The 24393-nt window shown below is 33.5% G+C and overlaps 1 protein-coding gene and 1 long non-coding RNA gene across 18 annotated transcripts in view; one reads left to right on the top strand and one right to left on the bottom strand.

Annotated features, from left to right (window-relative positions):
• LOC136034928 (G-protein coupled receptor Mth2-like) overlaps nucleotides 1-24393 on the bottom strand; it is a 154413-nt gene that overhangs the window by 71013 nt on the left and 59007 nt on the right. For all 17 annotated transcript variants that reach the window (XM_065716438.1, XM_065716444.1, XM_065716440.1 and 14 more), the window contains exons 3-5: nucleotides 12986-13147; nucleotides 6463-6612; nucleotides 295-568 (exon numbers count right to left, since the gene is read on the bottom strand). In XM_065716438.1, the coding sequence (XP_065572510.1) occupies nucleotides 295-568; nucleotides 6463-6612; nucleotides 12986-13147 (586 nt within the window). The remainder of the gene's footprint in view (nucleotides 1-294; nucleotides 569-6462; nucleotides 6613-12985; nucleotides 13148-24393) is intronic.
• The window catches only part of LOC136034932 (uncharacterized), a 256407-nt gene that overhangs the window by 216050 nt on the left and 15964 nt on the right, over nucleotides 1-24393 (top strand). The window lies entirely within an intron of this gene.

Genomic DNA, 24393 nt, shown 5'->3' with positions numbered 1-24393 from the left:
ATTTTTTAAGATTTCTAAGCAATTAGAGGAAATAGAGCAAAATCCTAGCAAACATTTTGTAGCATCTTCAAGAAGCTACGGCCTGATACTAAAAGCGGTATCTTCCGCCAATGAATACTTGAGTACTTCTTAAATAATAAATTTTCAATTTTAACATGGGGTTTTCGAGTTCCATCTGTTCACTTTATCATGCCCTTAAAAGAAAGTTGGTGGCAAGAAAACAAAGAGTCAAGCAGGAGTGGAGCAACCGATAATAACTAGAAGATGAAGAAGAACAAAAACGTTACTACTTACCAATAACAAAACATGTGTTAATTAAGCCATGATTGTATCCAATTGGAGTTAGATTCATAATTCCAGCGCATGTAAAGTAAACCCACATCGACCCAACATGACACATAATTGTCTTCCCATGCAGTGTATGCAATTCTGGCAGGATTGCATATACTGTGAAGGTAAGCAGTAGAAAGATCCCAGATATTTGCATCAAAATTGGTAGGATCCATTGAGTAATTATAATCTTTGATGTACTATGTGACATGGATTGAGTACATACCAAAGCGATACTCTGCAAAAATAGAAAGATACTTGAGATAAAAACATATTTGACAACTTTTCTTTAACTTTGGCGAAAAATTACCAAATATATTATCAAGATAGGATACAGATACGATATACTTGTGAGCAGAAAACCAAATCAGGTAAAAAAAAAATGCATGGCACTGACCCCCATGAGATCTCCTCGGAACTTAAAGAGGGAAGGGAGATGTTCGCATTCCTTAGACACTAATTTATAAGCAAAAATCTAAGAAGACGAGAGAGAGAATGGGATAATTTTCAGGTATTTATAGCGATCTTTCTTGATCACTCAGCAAATGCTATACAGGCTCTAATTGAAGCCTTGCAATATTTAGCATCAATGGCTCAATTTAATCATTTTTTAGGGGGGGGCTGGAGGGACGGCTAATTCGAAAAAATTCAAAACAAGAATAAACGAAAATAAAGCAGATTTAATTCTAAACGCCTAAAGTAATAAAACAGATTTTTCATCATATGATCTTACGACTTGATTTCAACGAAACGAAATTTCAATGAAAAAGGGGGGAGTGGGGCTTTAATTTCAACAAAATTATTCCCAGTTGTAATATATATATCACCAATGCAACAGCACAAACACATTAAAAAAAAAAAAAAAAAAAAAAAAAAAAAAAAAAAAAAAAAAAAAAAAAAAAAAAAAACTTACGAACGAGTGATCAGATCTTAGTAAAATTTGATAATGAGAAGGAACTCGTGTCTCAGAGCTCTTATTTTAAATCTCGATCAGATCCAGCAACATTGGGGGAGTTGGAGGGGGAAACCAAATATCTTGGATAACGCTTAGAGTGGAGAGATCGTGATAAAACTTGGTGGGAAGAACAAGCACAAGTCCTAGATACATGATTAACATAACCAGACCGAATCCACTCTCTTTGGAGGAGTTTATGGGGGGGGGTTAATTCGGAAAATTAGAAAAAATGAGGTATTTTAACTTAAGAACGGGTGATCGGATCTTAATGAAATTTGATATTTGGAAGGACTACGTGTCTCAGAGCTCTTATTTTAAATTCGTACAGGATCTGATAAAATTGGAGGAAGATGGAGGGGGAAAACAGAAATGTTGGAAAACTCTTTGAGTGGAGAGATCGGGATGAAACTTGGTTTGAAGAATAAGCATAAGTCCTAGATACGTGATTGACATAACCGGACCAGATCCACTCTCTTTGGGGGTGTTGAGAGGTGGTGGTAATTTCGGAAAAATTAGAAAAGATGAGGTATTTTTAATTTACGAACGGGAGATTGGATCTTAATGAAATTTGATATTTAGAAGGACCTCGTGTCTCAGAGGTCTTATTTAAATTCTGACCGGATCTGGTGAAGCTGGGGGTGCTGAAGGGGGAAACCAAAAATCTTGGAAAACGCTTAGAGTGGAGAGGTCAGGATGAAACTTGGTGGGAAAAATAAGCACAAGTCCTAGATACGTGATTAACATAACCAGACCGGATCCACTCTCTTGGGGAGAGTTGGGGGATTCCAGTGATTTGGCGAGTTCGGTGCTTCTGGACGTGCTAGGATGATGAAAATAGTATGCGTGTTAGGTACCTACACAAATTGACTTGATAACAGCTGGTTCTCCAATACGACCATCTGTGGAGGGGGGAGCTGGAGAAAGTGTAAATCGTTAAAATTGAGGTATGTTTATCTTACGGATGGGTGATCGGATCCTAATGAAACTTGATAAATAGAAAGATTTCACGTCTCACGTGCTCCATTTTCAATTTGGATCGGGTCCGGGGACATTGGGGGTGGAGGGGGAAACGGAAATATTGGAAACTGGAAATCTTGGAAAACGCTTAGAATGGAAGGATCGGGATGAAACTTGATGGGAAGAATACAAGTTCTAGATACGTGATAGACATAACCAGACCAGATCCGATCTTTGTTGGGGAGTTGGGAGGATTTATAGTGCTTTGGTGAGTTCAAGAATAAGCACAAGTTCTAGATAAGTGATTGATATAACCGGACCGGATCCAATCTCTTTGGAGGAGTTGGAGGGATTTCTAGTGCTTTGACCTGCTCGGTGCTCGTTGACGTGCTAGGACGATGAAAATTCGTAGGTGTGTCAGGGACCAGCACAAATTGACTTGAGAACAGTCATTTGCCAGATTCTACCATCTGTGGGGTCGGATGGAGAGGAAATCTTGAAAATTGAGGTATAGATCGAATCTTAATGAAACTTGATATATAGAAAGATCTCGTGTCTTACATGCCCCATTTTTAATTCGGATCGGACGACTATCACATCATCTTTTTAATAATGTTTCGTTTTTCCCTTAATTTAGACTCCCCCTCCCACCTCAAAATGTAGGCTACAAGACCCATCGTTGAACTCGACCTCACTCTTGAGCAAAGAATAGCAAAATCGACAGCTCTAGTACCGAGTCTAATTTTAGGTTCCGATCTCGTCACAAATGCCGTATGTGATCTTGGCTCTTGTTTTTTAAAAGTAACGTGAAATGAATAGATGACAATTTAGATAATTTGATTATTTAGTGACTGAGTAGTTCAATGACGCAAGGTCACTGATAGAGACTACTGAACTTATAGTCGGTCAGGCTTATGATTCATTCACGCTCGAGTTTAATCCAAAATTTACAAAAATCGAGCTGGCTCATAGCAGTCTGAGAACTCAAACTGAAAATTTGGAGGAGGGAATTGGTCGAATAGAAAAAAAGCTTGATGATTATAATCCAGAGTTCTTGCTTGATAGTCTTGTTTTTCATGGGTGAAGACACTGGTGTAGACCTGGTGTTACCTGGTGTAGACACTCTTACGACAATATCTCACATTATAAACAGCAAATTGTCTATGACTGACCTCTCGTCTTCAGATTTGATTAATGTGTACCGTCTCCACTCTAATAATCCGGCTCCAAAGTAAGAAGGTAGTTCTATTAGCGTTGCTCTGATCATCATTAAATGTTTTAGAAAAATGTAGCCGGAAAAGCGTTTAAAGCAAAAGCTGGACTTGCTTCAACTGGTGTTTTTGTAACGGAATCTCTAATAAAACGTCGCCAGGATATTTTGAACGCAGCGAAAGACAAGTATGTTCAGTGAAATGCGTGGTCAGATCAGGGTCAGATTTTGGCAAAGCTTAGTGTAGGGTCCGCAGCAAAAAATCTGCTTTATTGCAGACTGTATTTAGTATCAAATGTTATGATTAGTGTTTTTTGTATTTGTGTATTTTTTGTTGGTTTTGCTTTAATTTTATTTATTTTGTGTTTCTTTTTTTGTTCTTTTATGTGTATTTTTTCTTTTTTAATAGTAAAGGATGGCCAGGTCTGAAGTTGGAAAATTTAGCTTAGAGGATTATTTATCTAGAGGAATTCGCCCGTGATGGTGGTTCCCCTCTAACTCAGTAAAATCCAAAAAATAGCGTTTATCAGGGTACGCCATTTGAGTTTTCGCCAATAGAGAATGACCAATGTTTGTATTTATGTTCTTGGAGTGTCCATGTGTGGAATGTCTGCAACTATTATTGACAATGTATTTGTTCCTTCAATTGATTTGAATCCAAGTTTTTACGATGTGATCTGGGTTTCCTGGCTCTGGTCATCTTCCACTCTCAGCTATAATCTGTTGTAGCGTTAAACGAGTCCAGAAAAAAACTAAGATTTCGGCTGACGAAAAAAGAAAATCTTCTAAGATTTCCAGAGGAAGTGAGTTTAATAGACTGGAGTAAAATGTTTGAAGAGAAAGAATGCCCTACCAAGGCCCTGGGTTTTCTGATGGAAGTCGTTAACCTTATATATGAAAAGACGTGTCCAGTAAAAGTTTTTAAATAAAGGAAGCTTAACCAAGGATAAAAGAGGAGATAACTGACCAAAGGGAATTAAGAAATCGGCTTTATGAGACATATTTGGATTCCACAAGTGACGAGTCTTTTATTTTAATTACAAAGCAAAGAAATCTGGTGAATAAACTGAGGAGAAAAATAACGTCTGCTTATTATGGAAATAAGCTGGATGAAAGTAAATGTAATAGGAAAGAAATTAGGAATATTTTAAATGAAATCATTGGTGGTAAGGAAAGAGAGATCACGGCAGACATTAATTTGGAAAGGTATAACCGTGGTGATTCAACTGAAACTATAAATAAGTTCGCTAATTTTTTCTCGAATATTGGCTCTGAGGTACAATCTAGTGTTAGCAATAAATATAAAGTGAACTGCAATGTTTTAGTGTCGTCCGTGGTGAAACATTAAATATGGAATTTCAGCCGTGCACAATAAGGATTAGTAACATTGCAACTTTATTTTTAACACGAACAATTTTATAAGATTTTCTTTTCTTTTGTTCAAATCTCAGGGTTTATAAAAATTGAATATTTAAATTTGATGAAAATTATTCAGTATATAAAAGAGGTTGTCCCCTCCTCAACGCCTTGCTCTTTAAGCTGAAGTTTTTTAATTGTTTTAAAAATTAGAGTTGCCACAAAGAGTCAAACTTTAGCGTAAAGAGCGAGTCGTTGAGGAGGGGCCAACCCATTTCATATACGGAATAATTTCTGTTCGTTTTAATTTTAATATCGCTCCTTACTTGCAGTTAAAAAAACTTTTTTTTTATTTAATCTCGACAAGGACCTGTACCAAGTCGTCCTCAATGTAAAAAAAAAAATCTAACCTTTTAAAGTGGACTTCACGAGAGACAAATGAGAGAAAACAATACTGATATAGCGATTATGATTATCGTTTATAATATGATCATAACGATTAATATAATAATTCATATTAACAATGATTTTTCTTTCTTACCTGACATTTAAAACTTATTGTCCAAATTCTTTGAACAGAGCTGTTCTGAATCAACTTAGTCAAGTTATGATGAAACTTGAATGTAAATCCATGACTGACAGTCTCTGTGAGAGACAAAGGCGGGCCAGAGTTGTAAAAAATGATTATTTTAACATTTTGATTTAGTCTATCATCCTAGGGCAGAAAGGAGGTAGATAGGTATAAGGTTAGTTCAGAAAGTCTATCGGTTCTGTGAGCGACCAACCTGTTGCCTATCAAATTAACTGGAATTACAGGTGAGTGGACAAATGAGATTGTTCATGTTTAAATAGCTTTGCCTACTGGGAAAGCCAATTGGAATTGCACTGGGGGTGACCAAAATTTTTCGTTTAAGTCTTGACCGACAATATTCACTACACTTATAAGAAAACGGGCAACTGAGATATTTCCAAACACGCTAAATTTTGACCCAATAATTAAAATTCTGACACAATAATTGTGAAAATACTCAAAACTATAGCCTACGCGAAGGCCTCATGATCTCATGGTTAAAAATAAACAGTTGGAAACTTGAATTTTGCATATTTTTTTTCTGTTTATTTAATCCATACAGCGAACATGATTGTTAGTTTTTAGTTCTTCTCTCTATTTTGTTCTTCCAGTATTTAGCTTTTCTGTTTGCATATTATTTTACTTTTCTTATTCACTTTAGGTTTCGGTTGTTCCCACCGTTTTCATGTTACCCTCTCTACGTAGGTGAATTTGTAACTGGTATGTTTTTAATAAACTGACTTATTGATGGACTGACTGGATAGATGTAAAATATACTTAATCGACGACTATTTTATTGGTGGTATTACTGACAATATTATTATTCTGAACTCTATCCGTTGACAACATTTTTTTTACTTCAAGATCTGACGCTCTATTTGTAAAGCAACCAAAAAGACTGGGGATTAGATATCTTTGCGAGAATAGGAGGCATGAAAACGAAATTGGAGTAAGGATGTGGGGCTGTTTGCAGACATAGTGCTGGCGCAAGTATTCTCAGAAAAATAAAATGATAGGAATGTCAGACTGTTGTGGAAGACCGGGTAAAATCCGGCTTTTGACGAGATTCAAAGAACTTATTACCTCGAGAAGTACTGTACCATTGTCAACATGGCCATCAGTACAGTAGTCCAAGTTTATTTGATCGCCACTGGGCAAACTGGGTATGAATATGCCTCCTTTGGCCAAAAAGTGAAAATCTTCAGCATACCCGTATAATGCAAGGAAGCTGCCCTGAAAAAAAGAAAGCATAAAAACTATAATATTTTATATTATAGTTGACGACCCTATTCACCACCACCTTCGACCTCAATTCAACTACAAGTCATCTATAGAAAAAAAATCATATCTCTGACTCGCACATATAGTTACATGACCAGAACCACTGCTATTTAGTATTTTCATCGCAATCTAAACCAGTGTCTCCTCCATTCCCTCCTGTTCCTTGCATCGGCTTTACATTAACAGCGTGTCCATAGAATATGCCGTCGATAGTCACTTTGTCCTCGTTGGGACAAACTTGTAGTGCCACGTGGGGTGTCACGACACGACAGAAAACCCCACAATCTTTTCCGTCACTTGAAAATGGCTCGATAACTTTCGACTTTCTTAAGAATAAGCCCTTTCCCGATCTTCTAGGACCATCGCTTAGGTGCGATCAAACCTGGAGAAAAAAACAACAAAAGCATACAAATCAAGACTCATCCATTGTTTTTCTTCTGGAAAAGTATAAAATTCCACATTTTTGAAGAAATTTTTAAATACCTATAGTGGAGATCTCTGCAATACTAAATCTAATGGTATGATTTTTATCAAAATTTGGTTTTGTATTTTGGAATGATATTCTCCTCTTTTCCCGAAAATGTGGTAAATTTTCTCAGGCTTGTAGATTCTGATAGATAATATTGAACCTAATGAACTTTGTATCACTTAAATCAGAATAAAATATTAATTTCTTATATATCAAGCATTAAAAAAACGATAAAAAATCAGAAGTTGCAAGGCTTTCTAAAAAAAAAAGATATTCAATCTAGTGCCAAGACGTCAATTCACAAAAAATACAAAGCCTTTTTGTTTCAAATTGCGTGTATTGAAGGCATAATGTTTTTATCCGGGAAGCTTTTCCCCGCATGGGTTTTGCAAAATAAAAAAAAAAAGCAAAAAGCCAAAAAACTATCTAAGACAATTCCTTCTGGTAAAAAAAGCATCATTTCAAAAAACAAAAAAGATCCAAGACATATTTATGGTCTTTTTCTAGGTCTCTTCAAATTTTTCAAGGATCTCTGCTTGTTCTTTTCAAAGCTATTGTCAAATCCGTTTATGTCCTTTCTTGGAAACCAGGGATAAGTTAAGACCTCTCCTGCACAATCTTTATTGAGATCCATGTTGTCAACGTCGATAGAAAAAAAAAATATGGTTCTTCCGCGACAATTTTCTTGCCGTTAGGCATAAGTGGTTCTGCAGCTATTAAAAAAAAAGAAAAAAAAGGGGTGATATCTGTTCCATACTTCCGTTGAATATACTGAAATTTAATTCTAGTGGTTTATTTGTGTGAAGATACTTGAGCCAACTAAAATAATGATTTAGTTCTGGAACTAGGAATAGTGTTTTTTGAGAACCGAGTTTACTATTGTTTCGGGCTTAATAACGCTGAGTGACAAATAAAGACAGATAAGTAAATTCAATTTCTGGAGAGAGAAACAACTCCGATTTCTTAAAATCTCATTAAGTTTTTAGAAATATTAAGCCAGTAGGTAGAACGAAAAGTTTTTTAGTCAAGAAATTTCTATAAATACACTCTGTTTCCTTATGCTATAGAAATTTTAGCTGCACTAACTTATTTTTTTGTCGATTTTTGTCGATTTTTTGTCTGACCAAAGTCAGTAAAATCCATTGAATCACCATTATTTTGTCACCCTATTTGTTATCCGAATATTTTTTTTTCTAAAATAATTTGAATTTCCATAATTTGTATTTTTTTTTAAGAACAAAGTTTTGTTGTTGTTATATCTTGATAATTAGAAAGATATTGTCTTGACAAGACAAATGGTCAAATATCGTTAATTTGAAATTTTGCTTTATCCTACAAAATTCAATCTGTTCGGGCGTAACACCTTTTGAATAACTATATTTGGTAAGTGGCCCGTAAAGAACTTAAGTCAATACCCCGTATTTTAAATAAACAACAATATTGATAAACAAATATCATTCTATAAGTTTTGATGACTTTTTGCATACTCATTCTCTTTTTTCTTATCTTCTGAACCTGCAACTTCTTAGAAAAATATACCCATGATGACAATATTTTCCTGTTTTCGTACTAGCCCCTCGGGGAGATACTTATCAATAAAAAAGTAAAACAAACAGTCAAAGATGCGAAAGAGGAAAAACAATTGCCGCCAGAGTATTGTTACTTTTGGCAACTTTTAGAAAAAGACATGATTTTTAGGAACGCAGAGAGCAGATGTCAGTGGTTTAAATAGATTCACGTGGAACGGACCTTTAAGGGGACAAAAAAACTTTTATTTCAGGGGGGAGGGGAAAATTCCTTAAAATGAATATTTACAACTATTAGCTCATATTAGGTAAATTAATACTGTTTCTTGTATGTAAAAATTCAAATAGTGGACATAACATAGTGAATGTAATGTTGTTGACTAAATAAAGAGCGATGTGATTAAGCGTTTGTTTTTTTTCATAGCACTTCACAACAAACAAGGCTTGTTTGATAGAAGTTTCTGGAGACCTAGTACTCTTTTTGTAAGAGAAAAAATAAATAGATTGACACAAAATGGCCATCTCAAGAGCACCAAAGAGTGGCTGTGGCACAAAATGTCAGCAGATAAAGATTAAAGCTTTTAGCCATCCAACTTTATCTCTGAGCTAGGCTTAATGATGCAAGACAATACATTTTAAGATGTAAATTTAATACAGCCTAGGGTTGTCTAAGCAATTATTTGATTTTCAAATAAAATTATAAGTTGAACCATTTTTAAATTTTTTTAAGCCACGTAACATTAGTTTGATTCCCACGTTTCTGGGAGATTAAAATATAAAATTAGCACTAAGATGCAATACTATTTGTACTCAGTTATATTCGTAATTAATAGTATTTATAATTCATAATCGCAATTAGTTAGTACTACCAACATGGAATTGCGCTTGTTCAACAACTTTGTGCAGCTAAGATCTTATGGCATTCATCATATCTATGTAATGTTGTGTTGTTTTTTTTTTTGTTTTTTTTTTTTTGTTTAGAGAAGTAGGCGTGGCCTTAGCATGAAGTGTTGCGAGCAATGCTCATTAGTATAAAGTAGGAATAGTTTGAATTAATTCCGTCCAATCTACCCTTCTGTTCTAAAAAATTTACAAAAGCACAAATATTATTAAATAACACATTTTTTTTAGTATAACGCTTTTATCTCCAAATAATCTTGGAAGTGAAAAAAAAGTTTTATTTCCTGCTACATAGAAACAATAAAAATTTTCCAATTGCAAACAAAAAAGACTGGAGAGGATGCGGAATAATTATTAACTATTTAGGGAGGACTATCTCTATTATGATCACCCTACCATTTAGATTTTAGTGGTTACAAATTTTTGATTATTCTGGGTAACAGCAGATAGAATTCTTTGCAAAGTTTACTTGGAGATAAATCTAGTTTTGTTTTCTATATTTGTCGTATATGTAGGCTAATAATGAAGCATTATATCAACCTCATTTAAGATAGGCCTTATTTAATTAGTAATCTTATATTTCTTATAAGTGAGGCATAGCTTTTCACTTTATGAATAATATTTATTGACTTCTTGACATCTCCAAGATGGAACGACCAACGAAATTGAAAAAGGCTTTTAGGCTTAGGGATGTTTACTGGTTTCTGAGGCTTATGATCATAGCAACAAAATTGATATTATAATCCGCAGATAGGCAATTATTTTCCATACTTGGCTGCCATGATCGTTGGCTCGGATTAGAGGCTTTTGAACTGATCATGAGGGATCATTACACAACTCTGTTGAACTACAGGACTTTGAGTTTTTAAGGTCAAGGACATAGTAAATAGTACCAGGAACCTTCAAAAGAAAGATATACCTATTTAAGTAGTTTAATGCCATGGGTTTTTTGCCATGTTGCACAAAACAGCTTGATGCCATGGTGCCAGCTTTGGCACCCCTTACTACCAAAACTGGATAACTGTGAATGGATATCTTTTTCTTTGAAAACTACCATTTTCGCTCAGATTTGAAACATATGTAGTTGTTCAATTTTCTATTTAACCAATATAGATGGTCATATTTTATTTTTACTGCAATTGATAGCTTAATGTCAGATTCCATGACCGGTCCTTGACGGTCCGTGACAGAAAAGCTTGGATAAAAGTTGCTGAAAGAGAAGCAATAAATCCCAGACGTTTTCAGATTGTGCAGGGGCTGTATTATGAAAAAAAACATCTTTGATTATTTTTGGGGATGGCCAAGGGAGATATTTTCAACAAGAAAGGGATAGAAAGGGATAGAGCATTTACAAAGGACTTGAAATAAAAATCAGATAATTTAGCCAAGGTTTGGACGAAATTGCAATAAGTTACATAAAATAGTTGGGAATGTCTTAGGAAGTTGCCAAGAAAGAAGTTTAAAACACGGGAAGGATGAGGGAGGTGCATTTATCAAGAAGGAAAAATAAAAACCCGATGTTCCAGTTTAGGCTGGGATGGAGTTGAAAAATATGGACTAAAATCTTCGAGAAATATTCAGTTTTTAACCGGAAATAAAAATCAACATTAAAAGTTAAAACGAACAGATTTTACTTCGTGTGTGAGAAGACCTGCCCCCTCCTTAAAATTCTGCTCTTTTCACTAAGGTTTTATGGTGCTTTAAAAATAATTCTTATCCCATTTCAACAGCTTTTGTACTTGAGCTCTCGTACTTAAATAATTGGTACAAAAATTCAAATTTCAGCATAAAGAAGAGGGAACAGTAAGTGAGGAGTGGGTGGTAGCCTACTGCCTAAACATAAAAAAATTATTTCTGCTTGTTAAAAAAAATTTCGTGCATAATTTCATGAAAAATTTAGTTAGTTAAATCAAGCATTGAGGCTTATGTCCATACCACTAATCTCCTATAAACGAGGTGATTTTTCAGGAATGTGTGCCCCACCGTTCTTTCATTTAATAACGCTTTCTCTTTGTTTTTGGGGTTTTGGATTAAAATTTTGAATGGCTATTGCTCCCACAGTATTTACGAAAATGGGTCGCAAATGAAAACCAATGAAATTAAAGCACACTTTTATCATAAAACTACTGATACATAATGTATTTTTTGTCCTTGTCGAAACTGATTTGCTGGGAGCGTGTTAAGAGGACTGAGAATTATTTGACCAGCAAAATTCATTGAATTTTTTTTTCTTATTGGTACGACTTTTTCCCCCTTTTTATGTCTTATTTCAATAATATTGCATCTTTAACTTACGTTCTGATAAATTATATGTATTTCCGATTTGGGAAAAAGTAAAATCTTGTAATAATTAACTTGAACCAATTAAATAGGGAGGGGTTCACTTGTAAAAAAAATCTTGTTTAGTTCGTTTTAATGGCTTATTCAAACACGAGCAAATAAGGGTTTAAAAATTGGGGCTGACAAAAAATTGAGGTGACTTTTCAAGAATGTATGCTCCATCGTGTGGTATTGCTTTCTCTACTGTTGGAAGCTCACTATGTATATTTTATTACTTTTAAATCGATTAACTGTTTCAGAATTTTCAACTGGTAGCACCTTGGTCTTTTTTAAGGCAAAATCTTAGCTTGGTGCAAAAAAATAAATGGCAGAAAACGTCACTTTCCCGTGGCAAAATCTTCTCCGTTCCTTGAAAGGCTACTAGAGCTTTTAATTTCCGCTCGAAAAATTCTCACCCAGTAATCTTAAGGCCATTGGTTTTATGCGAATACCCCTGAGGAAAAAATAAAACAAACAAACAAGTAAATACTCGTCGGTGATCTTTCTTCTGGGTAAAAATGCGGGACTCCACATTCGCGTGGATAGGGGCTTTAAAGCTCTTGAGTAATGTTCTATAATATGTTGAATCTATGATGCAGTTTTCATATGATTACTTACCCTCTTAGGGGCATCTCCGCCCTTTTTCTAAGGCCAGGCAAATCTTTTCAGACTCATCGCTTCTGATTGGTAACGTTAAACTTATTTATATATTTAGAAATTATCAATATTTTTTTAACCAATTATATTGAGGTGTTAATTGTTCTTAAATTTCTCTTTTATGATTGTTACTGGCCTGAGTCGCTTTTTTTACAGGTCGACATCAAGAGCTGTTGGAAAAATAAGGTGCCGCACTTTTTTCATTGAGAATTTTTGTTTTCTTTCCACCTTTTATCCTAATATCTATCTCTGCTAACCCATACAATTTGTTTGTATGCCCCCCACTAGAGAAAATGCTCAGGTTGCTCATAATCAATACCAACTCCATACCGTTCTTTGTCATTAAAAGTTTTTGGAGGCTCCCTGTCGGTTAGATTATCAAGCATGCACTTTCATGCTATAAAGAGTATTATACTCTTGACAGAAAAAATAAGTACTATTCCAGAACAAATACCTCTCCAAAATCACACCAGGGCATATAGTGATCGACAACTTTGACCTTATCTTCATCTACAGCCACTTCATTCAGATCTGTGTCGACAAAAGTCTTTGGAAGCTTCCAGTCTATCAGGTTATCAGCTATGCACCCTCCTGCCCCGTCAACGGTGAAGCCAGCCTACAATTACCTTAATTAATACATGATTAATAAACTTAGACATTAATGTATAATGAGTTGTTTCCTATGAAAAGGAGATATTTGTAAAAAGGTACTTCTAAAGTCTATTTTATATCTTTACAAACTATAAACTATGTTAAAGCCGAATAGCCTTTTCTCGGAGAAAAGCTAATTTTCCCAATTCAGACTTCCATTCTTCAAGGCTTTTTAAGCGAAGTCAACGCTGTTTTAACAAAAATTGTATCTCCAGTTCTAAAAAAAATTAAATTGTTGGCAGTAACAGTCTCCAATTAATTCTAACAAACTTAAAGAAAACTGAACAGGTCTTAGTCACAAAAGCATGTGAAGGACGTGCCATTTTACTTGTTTTTAAAGTCGTTTTAGATCGATGTTTTACTTTGCTAATTTCAATCTTAATTGTGCTATTAGTTGTTGTTCTATGGTTTTTGGGACCACCCATTGAGTATTCTTGTTGCAAGATCTTACACGTCACATCACTGGTCATCAGACTAGTTTGATATAACCTCATTTCATCAGGTCTAATTTTAAGTAATATAAGGTTTGATTTAATTAGGACCCTCCCCCACACAAAAAAACACTCCCCCTGGGAAATACTCCTCAAAAAATAGCACTGGCAAAAATTACCATATTGCAGAAAATACTCCCGCAAGAATACTCCCCGGAAAAAAACTTAAAAATATCCCCCCGCGGCTCGTTGATCTCCAGTCACTTTTGACTTTTAAAAAAAGGATTACAACTCTTAATTTCTGATCGACCGAGTACCCTCCTAAGTTTTTGTGACCATGAGCTGAGATTGAAGATGAGGAAGAGACAGTCCCCTTCCTATACGGAATAAATTCTACTCATTTTGGATTTTAATGTTACTCTTTACTTTCATAATAACAGCATAGACAATAAATGTTCCCAGAAATTAAGAAAGATTAAATATCAATTCCACATTTGATGTTTTTCTTAAAGTTTTTTGTACCTCTTCTCCCCTAAACAAAAGTCCTGGATACGGCCCTGGGGATTATATATCAATTTATACCTCCACCATACCTCGTCTCTCCCTTAGAACAAATTTTGTATCTATCTGAAGGCTCAATGAGAGTTGGAATATTTTGGTACTAAAATACACCCTTTGAGGCATTTCCCTCCGTCGCTAACTGCAAAACAATCATAGAGCCCCATTGTAAAGGTTTAGTGCTTTCATATGCAAATGTTTGAAAATGTAAAACAACAGGGAACTTACCTAAGACAGTGAATTGTTTTAAACCTTAAAAATATTCTGGCTAGTTAAGGAGGGCGGGAGATGCCTTAAGGGGTTTATTTTAATGCTAAAACCTCTTAAATCTCATTGAGCCTGCAGATAAATACTGAATCAGTAATAAGAAAGAGACAAGGGGAGGTTGGAGGTAAAAATTGATGAATAGCCCCCGGGGATGCATTCAGGACTTGTCATAGGGGGGTTATTGTTTTTGTGGAAAGCAAAAAAAAAGCTTAAAAACGTATCAAAATGGGAAATTGATGTTTATCCCCTCTTAATTTCTGGCAATACATCAGGTTTACGCTGTTATTATGAAAGTAAAGAGTAACATTAAACCAAAAATGAGCAAAAGCTATTACATATAGAAGGGGGACTGTCCTTTCCTCATCCAAACCTCCGCCTCATGGTCATAGAAACCTTAGAGGATACAAATTCGATCAGAAATTGAGAGTTCTAGTCCTTTTCTTATAAGTAATATGTAAATAGAAACCAACCAGTCGAGGAGGATGTTTTCCGAAACAGCGTTTACCTGGGTGGATTTGCCGTTTGGGGTATTTCCCTGGGGGGGGGGGAATAAACATCTACATTCATCATAAACACTATTTTTAATCCGCCCTCTGTTTAGTGCAGGGTTACTGCCCCTGGCAATTTATCATTATTTCTAGTAATTTTTTTGTTGCATAGTGATTTTTTGGCTGGTGATTTTTCTTCTAAAATTACTGTTTTTTTTTCTAAATCTAGTGGTTTCTTGTGAAACAGTGTGTTAAGCGTAAATTGATGCGACTTTTACTGACTTTCCTGACTGCCAATGAAAATCAAAAACTATTTTCTAAAACAAGATTTGATCAATTGTGAGAGTATTAAAAAAAAAATTACGGAACGATATGCATAAAGTGGAATTGCATAACTGATCTGCATAAGAAGATGAATCGATTTTTTTTTTATTTGCAATATTTTATGAAATATCAGTTACAAGTTTGACGTTAAGCTGTTAACATTTTGAAAACTTAAGCTAGACAAATTGCAATTTATTTTGTTTGCTTAATTAAAAAAGCTTCCTTTCCTCGTTAGTATATTGATATCATTTGTATATTTAATGGAAATGACAATTTACCAATAAAAGGTACAATTTGTTAAGAAAGTTTTAATACAAAAATGATAATAAAAGTCAAAATATTTTGGCTTCACTCCTGGAAGAGCTTATGAATGTCGAAATAAAAACTAGCTTATATAAAACAAAATAAAAAACAAAACTTAAGAAAAAGAAAACACACAAACGCTGTAATAAAAAAAAGAATTACAAAAGGAAATTCATATTTAAACAAAATTTAATTCCACAACAATACCTAAGGCCCATGTCAGGATGTCTAATATGTGCTGTTGAACACATATGTATGGAGTAATTAATCTTCCGACATGAGATTATAGCAAAATGAAGGAATATTTTTATTTAAATATCTTACACATGTCATTGGTTATATTAATTAAAAGAAAACTACAGATCAAGAAACTATTGTCTTTGATGAATTTATTGAATCTTTTGAGCTGCTAAACAAACTTATTGACTTATTCAAAGTTTGTTTTATTTTATATCTTAAAGTCAAACTTACATGAGGCCGAATCTGCAAAATTTACTGACCGTCTTTTCTATTAAAAGTATATACAATTTCAGCATTTTTTTTATTAAGATATTATAAATTGAATTTAATCGATATTCACGGGTGTTCTAGTGGTAATAACTCCGTTATCCACAATTTGTTTTATTTAATTTGTACAATATCAGACTTTGTAATAGCCCAAAACAATTGTCAATTAATGTTGCTTCAGCAAACGTAACATTATGGCATGGAAGATTAAAGAGACGTTCCGCAACTCCTGAATTGGAGGTCCTGAATTTTTTTAAAATTGCACTTAAAAAAATAAATTTTACAATTTCTTGCTTTTTCAGTTTATTTTCGAAGTTTTTTTGGGTTTTCCCAAAATACTATTTTCCACAACAGCAAAGTATTCTATTTACACCACTGCATGTTTTTTTAATTACACTGTTTGTTTACTAATGATCTTATAGTTATCATGGGTATGAAAATAACTTTAATGTTCCGTTTTTTGTTTTTAGTCTTTGTGATAAAACTGAGGTTTAGAGGTAAAGACATGGTTTTTTTCTTATTGATTTCGTTGATGTTTTTCAAAAAACTTGCTGTTGTTCCATTAATTGTGCTAATTCCGCCAGAGCAAAAAGAAAATGGTTTATAAATGCATAGCAAAAAAATGCGTTGAATGGACAAGCCGAGTTTCTAAAAAGAAAAAGTAAATATTTTAGTTAAAACACCTCTAGGCAAACCAACAGTTTCGTGGAGATAAGCCAAGGGCACCAATCCAGGAAAATCCAGGAGGTAGGGTGAGGATGTATTATTTTATAAGGGTACAAAAAAGTATTTCAAAGTGTAAAGAGAGTTCTCTTCGAAAACAGTCAACAACTATTTGCACATAAAAATGAAACACCGAAATACACATTTTAAAAAATCTAGAAGGATAATTCTACCACCGTTCTATTGGTACCCTGTGTTGAACATAAAAAAGAAACAAGGTATTATAATTAATTGAATAGGATTCAAAGCCTAAAAAGCTGCTAAAATTGGCTAATTTGATATGCAAAAGGACGATGTTTGTTAAAGCAGCTAATTAGAATCTGCAGTTTTTCCTGATAATTTAGTGATTTTTTTTCAAGAATCTAGTGATTTTTTTGTTGATTTAGTGATTTTCAATATAGTAATTAATTTTTTCACATGATGGCAACCCTGGTTTAGTGATTTATTTTTAATCAAAACTGCTGCAGGACTGACTAGTAGAGTTACTATGTATAAGTATTGAAATTCCTTTCAAAGTAAAAAAAAAGGATCTTCAAAGTCTTTTTTGAATTAGTCTTTCCTATTATTTTCTTAGACATTGGGATTAATTTAAATAGAATAAAATATTATTTAAATAAAATAAAATAATTTTGATTAATAAACAAATACAAAGTAGAGACAATAGGGAAAATCTTTTCAAGACAGTGGAAATTAGTTCTGTGAATATTTCGGCCCTATGTCCAAGGGCCGTCTTCAGCACAATACAAGAATAAGAGAGAAACCATATATATATATATATATATATATATATATATATATATATATATATATATATATATATATATATATATATATATATATATATATATATATATATATATATATATATATATATATATATAAATGAACTTACATCAAATTGTGAGAATTAAAACTAAATAAATAAAAACACTTTTTAAAACTTTTCTAAAAAATAGCCCTAGCATCCTTACTTCAACGAAGTTCAACCAGGACTCTTCAACGAAGTTCAAATATCCACAGAACTAATTTCCACTGTCTTGAAAAGATTTTCCCTATTGTCTCTACTTTGTATTTGTTTGTTATGGAAAGGCAGTGTGGTCTTCGTCGCTATTTTGATTAATATAAAATTACTTCTAAATATTTGTTAACGAGTGCTGCAGGTCATCTTTGGATTTAAAAATTAATCTACTCTAATTCAAATTCAATCATTAAGTCCATTTATGTTTAATTTGAAACATATTTGGTTAAACTCTGACAATGTCTTTTAATTATATTGATTTTAATTTTTCCTTTGAACTAAAATCGAACAGTAGGTCATTCCAAAAAGGTTTTTGGTAGTTCATGAAACCAAAGTGCATGAAACAATATTACACAATTTATTGTTCTATATAAGTGGGAAAATGAGGCTCTTAGCTATTATACGGGAGGGAGGATTTTGTTCAACAATGCTCATCAAGTGAAATCCTAAAAAGTACAAAGTTTAGCTAAATAACTTGACGTTATCTAGACGTATAACTATCTGTATCTTTTCTTTTAACATTTTAATATTTGTAGTTTATGCTTATAAATATAGATAGAATATAGACAATAGTATTTAAGCTAATATAGAAGTTCAAATTAAGACATGAACTAAATAAGAAAATGTTGCCAGAATTTCGCTTTCACATCCAGAAGCCTTTGTACATAAAATGAAATAAAAACATTTAAGAATGGAATAGCGACAGTACTAAAAGGATTAAAAAATAATAAGGCCACAGGTGTTGATAGTTTGTTCAATAAGTTTCATAATTTTGGTGGCTCTGAGTATCAAACAGTTCGTGGTAACGAACTGTAGTAAGGAGCGACCCGGCTCAATAGAAACCAAAACTCTAAAAAAATGGAATTTTATACCAATAGCTACATCAAAAGAATCTAATTTTAATGCTGATTTTAAATATATAAGTTTCATCAAGTTTAGTCTTACGCATCAAAAGTTACGAGCCTAAGAAAATTTGCGTTATTTTAGAAAATAGGGGGAAACATCCCCTAAAAGTCATATAATTAATAATTAAAAGTCTAATATAATTAAAAGTCACTTAACGAAAATTACACCATCAGATTCAGCGTATCAGAGAACCCTACTGTAGAAGTTTCAAGCTCCTATCTACAAAAATGTGGAATTTTGTATTTCTTGCCAGAAGGCAGATCACGGATGCGTGTTTATTTGTTTTTTTTTTTTTTTTTTTTTTTCCAGGGGTGATCGTATCGACCCAGTTGTTCTAGAATGTTGCGAGAGGTCTCATTCTAACGGAAATGAAAAGTTCTAGTGCCCTTTTTAAGTGACCAAAAAAATTGGAGGGCACCTAGGCCCCCTCCCACACTAATTATTTTCCCAAAGTCAACGGATCGAAATTCTGAGATAGCCATTTTATTCAGCGTAGTCGAAAAACCTTATAACCATGTCTTTGGAGACGACTTACTCCTCCACAGTCCCCGTGGGAGGGGCTACAAGTTACAAACTTTGACAAGTGCTTACATATAGTAATGGTTATTGGGAAGTGTACAGGCGTTTTCAGGAGGATTTTTTGGTTGGGGGGAAGGGTTGAGAAGAGGGAGATATATTGGAGGAGCTTTCCATCGAGGAATTTGTCATGGGGGAAGAAAATTTCCATGAAGGGAGCGCAGGATTTACTAGCATTATTTAAAAAAAAAAAAACAATGAAAAAATAAATATGAAAAAGTTTTTTTCAGATGGAAGTAAGGAGCAGCATTAAAACTTAAAACGAACAGAAATTATTACCCATATGAGGGACTCACCTCCTCCTAATACCTCGCTCTTTACGCTAAAGTATTTTTAGTAATGTCAACTATTTATTCTACGGGTTTTGTGATTCAGGGGTCATTCTTAATGAATTGGGACAAAATTTAAGATTTAGTGTAACGAGAGAGGTACTGACGAGGGGCGAATCCTCTCATATGTGTAATAAAAACATGAGAATAAAAAAATAAAATAAAGTTTGACTCTTTCTCTCAATTCTTCTTTTCAAAACAGTAAAAAAAAACTTTAGCGTAAAGAGCGGGGCGTTGATGAGGAAGCAGCCCCTTTCATATACGAAGTAATTTCTGTTCGTTTTAAGTTTTAATGTCGCTCCTTACTTTCAGTTGAAAAAACTAGTTTTTTTATTTAATTAGAAATAAGTTATTGGAGATTATGAATAGAATTTTTGAAAAAGGGATGTACCTAGCGATTTTTAGAGAAACTCAAATTAAGCCACTACGTAATAAAGATGATAAGAGTGAGCGTTGTAATTAAAGAGGAATTAGCTTGGTCTCTGTACGTAAGTTAAATAGAAGAAAACAAGTTTTTTCAACTGAGAGTAAGGAGCAACATTAAAACTTAAAACATACAAAAATCATTATGTATTTTAAGGGGTCTGCCCCCTCTTCAACAATTCGTTCTTTACGCTATAGTTCTTTGGTACTTTTAAAAAAGCTTCTTATTGTTCTAATTAAACGACCTTTGCGTTTCAGGAGTCGTTCTTAAAGAATTGGGAAAAGTTCATACTTTAGCGGAAAGAGCAAAGTGTTGGGAGTGGGGGAATTCCCATCAGATACGTAGTAATTTCCTTTTATTTTAAGTTTTAATGTTGTTCCTTGCTTTCGGTTGAATTTTTTTTATATTATTGAATTTCTTTTCGTTTTTAAATAATGCCAGGAAATATGGCTCCACCACGACGGAGAAACCCCTCTTCCCACGGAAATATCCTCTAGACAATTCACTTCCGGTAAAAATTTACCCTGCACAATTACCCTTAACAACTACATGCGTAAAATTGAGACGGAAAAGAGAAAGCAAGCCATATAAATATAATTTTGTATTGGAATTCTGGGGAATTCCCGCAGAATAAAATCTCCCCTGACAAGTTCACCACCTTGAAACTCCCCTCCCCATGAAAAATCTCCCCTTGGTAAACCCCCAGCGTAAAATTCGTCTTTCCTCCCGAAAATGTGTGCTTACTTCCCAATAATAAATACTATGCCTAAGCTATGGTCAAATTTATAACTTAAAGACGTTTTCCCAAGGCTTTAGGGGGTCGTGTTATATTCAAAGGCATAATTATTGGGCCTTTCAACTATGATGAAAAAAATGGCGATGTCAAAATTTGGATCGGGCAATTTTGGGGAAAAGGATGGAGGAGATGCCCTAGTTGCCGTCCAATCGTTTTGTTCGCTTGAAAAGAGAAGTGGAAGTTTTAATTTCTGTTCAAAAGAGCCCTCTTCCGATATTCTAAGACCACTGGGTCAATACGATCACTCCTAGGGAAAAAAACAACAACAACTAATCACGCATCTGTGATCTTTCTTTCAGCATAAAACTGAAAATTCCACATTTTTGAATATAGTAAACTGAAAGTTCTGAAGTAAGGTTCTCTGATTCGTTAAATCTGATGGTGGGATTTTATTAAGATACTTAGACTTTAGGGGGTGTTTCCGCCCTTTTTGGAAAACCAGGCAAATTGTATCAGGCTTGTAGCTTTTGATGTGGAACGCTAAAGTTAATTCAACTTATATATTCGGAATCAGCATAATAAGCCATTTTTTTATATATCTATCGGTATCGAATTTTTTTTTCTTGAATATCAGTTACTATTGAGCCTCTTCACTCCTTACTTACAGTTCCTTACCACGAACTGCTTGAAAATTACTTAGTAATATGATGCTGTTTTGACTAGGGAATCCTCTAGATAAAGTTTTAAGCGAAGTACAATGTAGTCTAAGGAAAGGTAGATGATTTGTCGATCAAATTTTCACTCTTAGGCTAATGATTGAGAAGTGCCTGAGTCGTCAAACACTTTTACTTCTCAGTTTTATAGATTATGAGCAAGCGTTCGATTCTGTTGATAGAAGAGCTTTAGCGAAGGTCTTATCCTTGTATGGTATACCAGAAAAATACATTAAACTAATTACTTCTATGTACGGGAATAATATTATTGCGTTTAAGGTAGGATAGTAGCTGCTATTATATTAAATCTAAGAGTGACTCTTAGAGATTCAGAGCGTTTTTTCACAGTCCAAAAAAGTTTAGAAGAGTGGGAGGATAAGTTTGTGATCCAAGATTAGAATATTGGAAGCTATAGTGATGACAATACTCAAATATGGTTCTGAAGCATTGGTGCTCCGAAAGACGGACAAAGATTTGCGAGATATTTTCCCGGGAAATCGCCTTATAATGAAGGAAAGAATGAGAATGCTAAGACACGTTCTGCAGATGAAAGATAACAGATCGCCGAAGATCGTCTATTGCGGCGAACTGTCTTGGGCTAAACGGAAAGCAAGTTGTCCGTGGTTGGGGTGAGAGGATGTTGTAAGGACGGATTTAAGGGAAGTGGAAACTTCCTGGAAAGTTGTTAAGACGAAGGCTTTGAATAAATTAGGATGCAGGAGGAGCGTACATAACTGTGTTGGCCTCAGGTGGCTTGGTGGTGCTGTGAGTTGAAAGTACTAGTAGTAGTTAGTAGGTAAAATTCTTACCCATAGGCCATACAGGAGTGAAGGACGTGGGTCGGCGCCTGGCCCGCAAAAAAACATATTTTATAGCTCTTCTCATCCACATTATCAAACAAATATTTTAGATATTCCACCTTAATAAACAAAATGTAAAGGTCATTCATGCATATCTTTTGAGCTATATTTGTGCATAATGTTGTATCAATAAAAGAAGACTTCAGCTCTTTGGGAAAATATCTGAAAAGAAATTTTGGATATACCAATTTCGTATCGTCTTTAAATATGGATCACTTTTCTGTTGACAAAGTTTTCTCGATATGAAACAAAATTATTCAGGCTTTGTTATTTTATGGAATCCATGTTTTAAGTTACAGTTTTATTCCTTGTTATATATTTCAATATTTTAACTTTATTCAGAAACAGAGAAGCACTTTAGTTTAAGAAATTAATTTCATTCACTGTTTTTTTTGCAAATGCACAAGAAAATGCAATAAAGAATACATTTTTGTGGAAACAAAAAAAAAGCAAAATATTATAAGGAGTGTGGAAGAACCCATAATAATTCAAATCAACCTGTAACCCCGAATTTACCCTTGTATTAATGAACTCACTCATTTGCTGTTCAGGTCTAATAAGTAAATTCCGTTTATAAGAAGTTCAGGAATAATAAGAGACCACGATAAAGACAGTTGCCCGGAGATACAATCAGTTATATTAAAAAGAGAAAAGGGCGTTACCACTGGACTTTGTTTCAGGAAATTGAAGCGGAAAAAATGCTGTGAACAGAATTGAGTAGATGCATTTATTTTACTTTATACGACCGTCTGTTGTGCTATATAATTTGTATTTTGTTGAAAATCAAATAGGATGGTGCTAAGGTGTCACAGATTCACATTTGAACCGAAATTAAATAAGAAAAAAAAAAAAAACTAGAATTGGTAGTCAGAGTCTATAAATTTAATTTGCTCGTCAGTTTTACCGACTTTGTCCTTTTTATTGACTGGAAGTGCATAAACCTTACTCTGCATGGCCATACTTTACTAAAAACTTAAAAAACTGTAACCAAGTTTTCACTGCTCACCTCTAAACCAAAGAGAAAAGTAAAATTATTTCCCATAGTAAAACCTAATTGGTTTTGAAACTCTCATAAATAAGTTTAGATTCAATGAAAATAGAGAAAAGCCTGACAATTTAATTCAGCAAAAAGAACTAAATTTTTGGGGTCGCAAGACTTGTTAAAAGTAGCCCTTTTGTTTTTCTTGTTGCCACAGAAAAACAAAAGCCGTCATGTGACTCAAAAATACATAATGACATTTTTTTATTTTGCCCTTTAATATATATATATATATATATATATATATATATATATATATATATATATATATATATATATATATATATAATATATATATATATATATATATATATATATATATATATATATATATATATATATATATATATATATATATATATATATATATATATATATATATATATATATATATATATATATATATATATATATATATATATATATATATATATATATATATATATAAAGAAACGAGGAACCACCATGATCCTACAGATATCATTAGCTGGCTGGTCATTCTTACTAACAGTTCTGTTTTGTTTTTTATTTTATGCATAAACCTCACTCTACACGGTTGTGCGTCACTAAAACTGAAAAAAAAATATGGCTAAGTTATCACTGTTCACGTATAAACCAAAGAAAAAAGTAAAATTATTTCCCCTGGCGAAACCTGATTGGTTTTGAAATCCTCATATGAAAATCAAGTTTCAGTAAAAAGAGCAAAAAGTCTGGAAATTTAGTTCACCAAAAGGAACTAAATGTTTTGGGTAAAACATTTTTTTTAAAGTAGTCCCTCTGTTTTTTTTTTTTTTTTTGTATCACAGGAAAAGAGAAAAAAACAAAAGGCAAGAACTGAATCAGAAATATACAATCAGAATTTTTGAGTTTTGTCCTTTAAAATACAAAAATGCAAGAAAGAAATGAGGAACCGCCATGAACCTACATACTTTATTAACTGTCTAACCATGCTTCCATTTAGCACCAAGGTACAAATTAATTCCTACTAGCCTAATTTTCATCATTAATA

Source organism: Artemia franciscana, chromosome 13 (genome assembly GCF_032884065.1).
Source record: "Artemia franciscana chromosome 13, ASM3288406v1, whole genome shotgun sequence".
NCBI classification, from domain to species: Eukaryota; Metazoa; Arthropoda; class Branchiopoda; order Anostraca; family Artemiidae; genus Artemia; species Artemia franciscana.
Note: the sequence above shows the minus strand (reverse complement) of the source record. Positions and strands in the feature narration are given on the sequence as shown.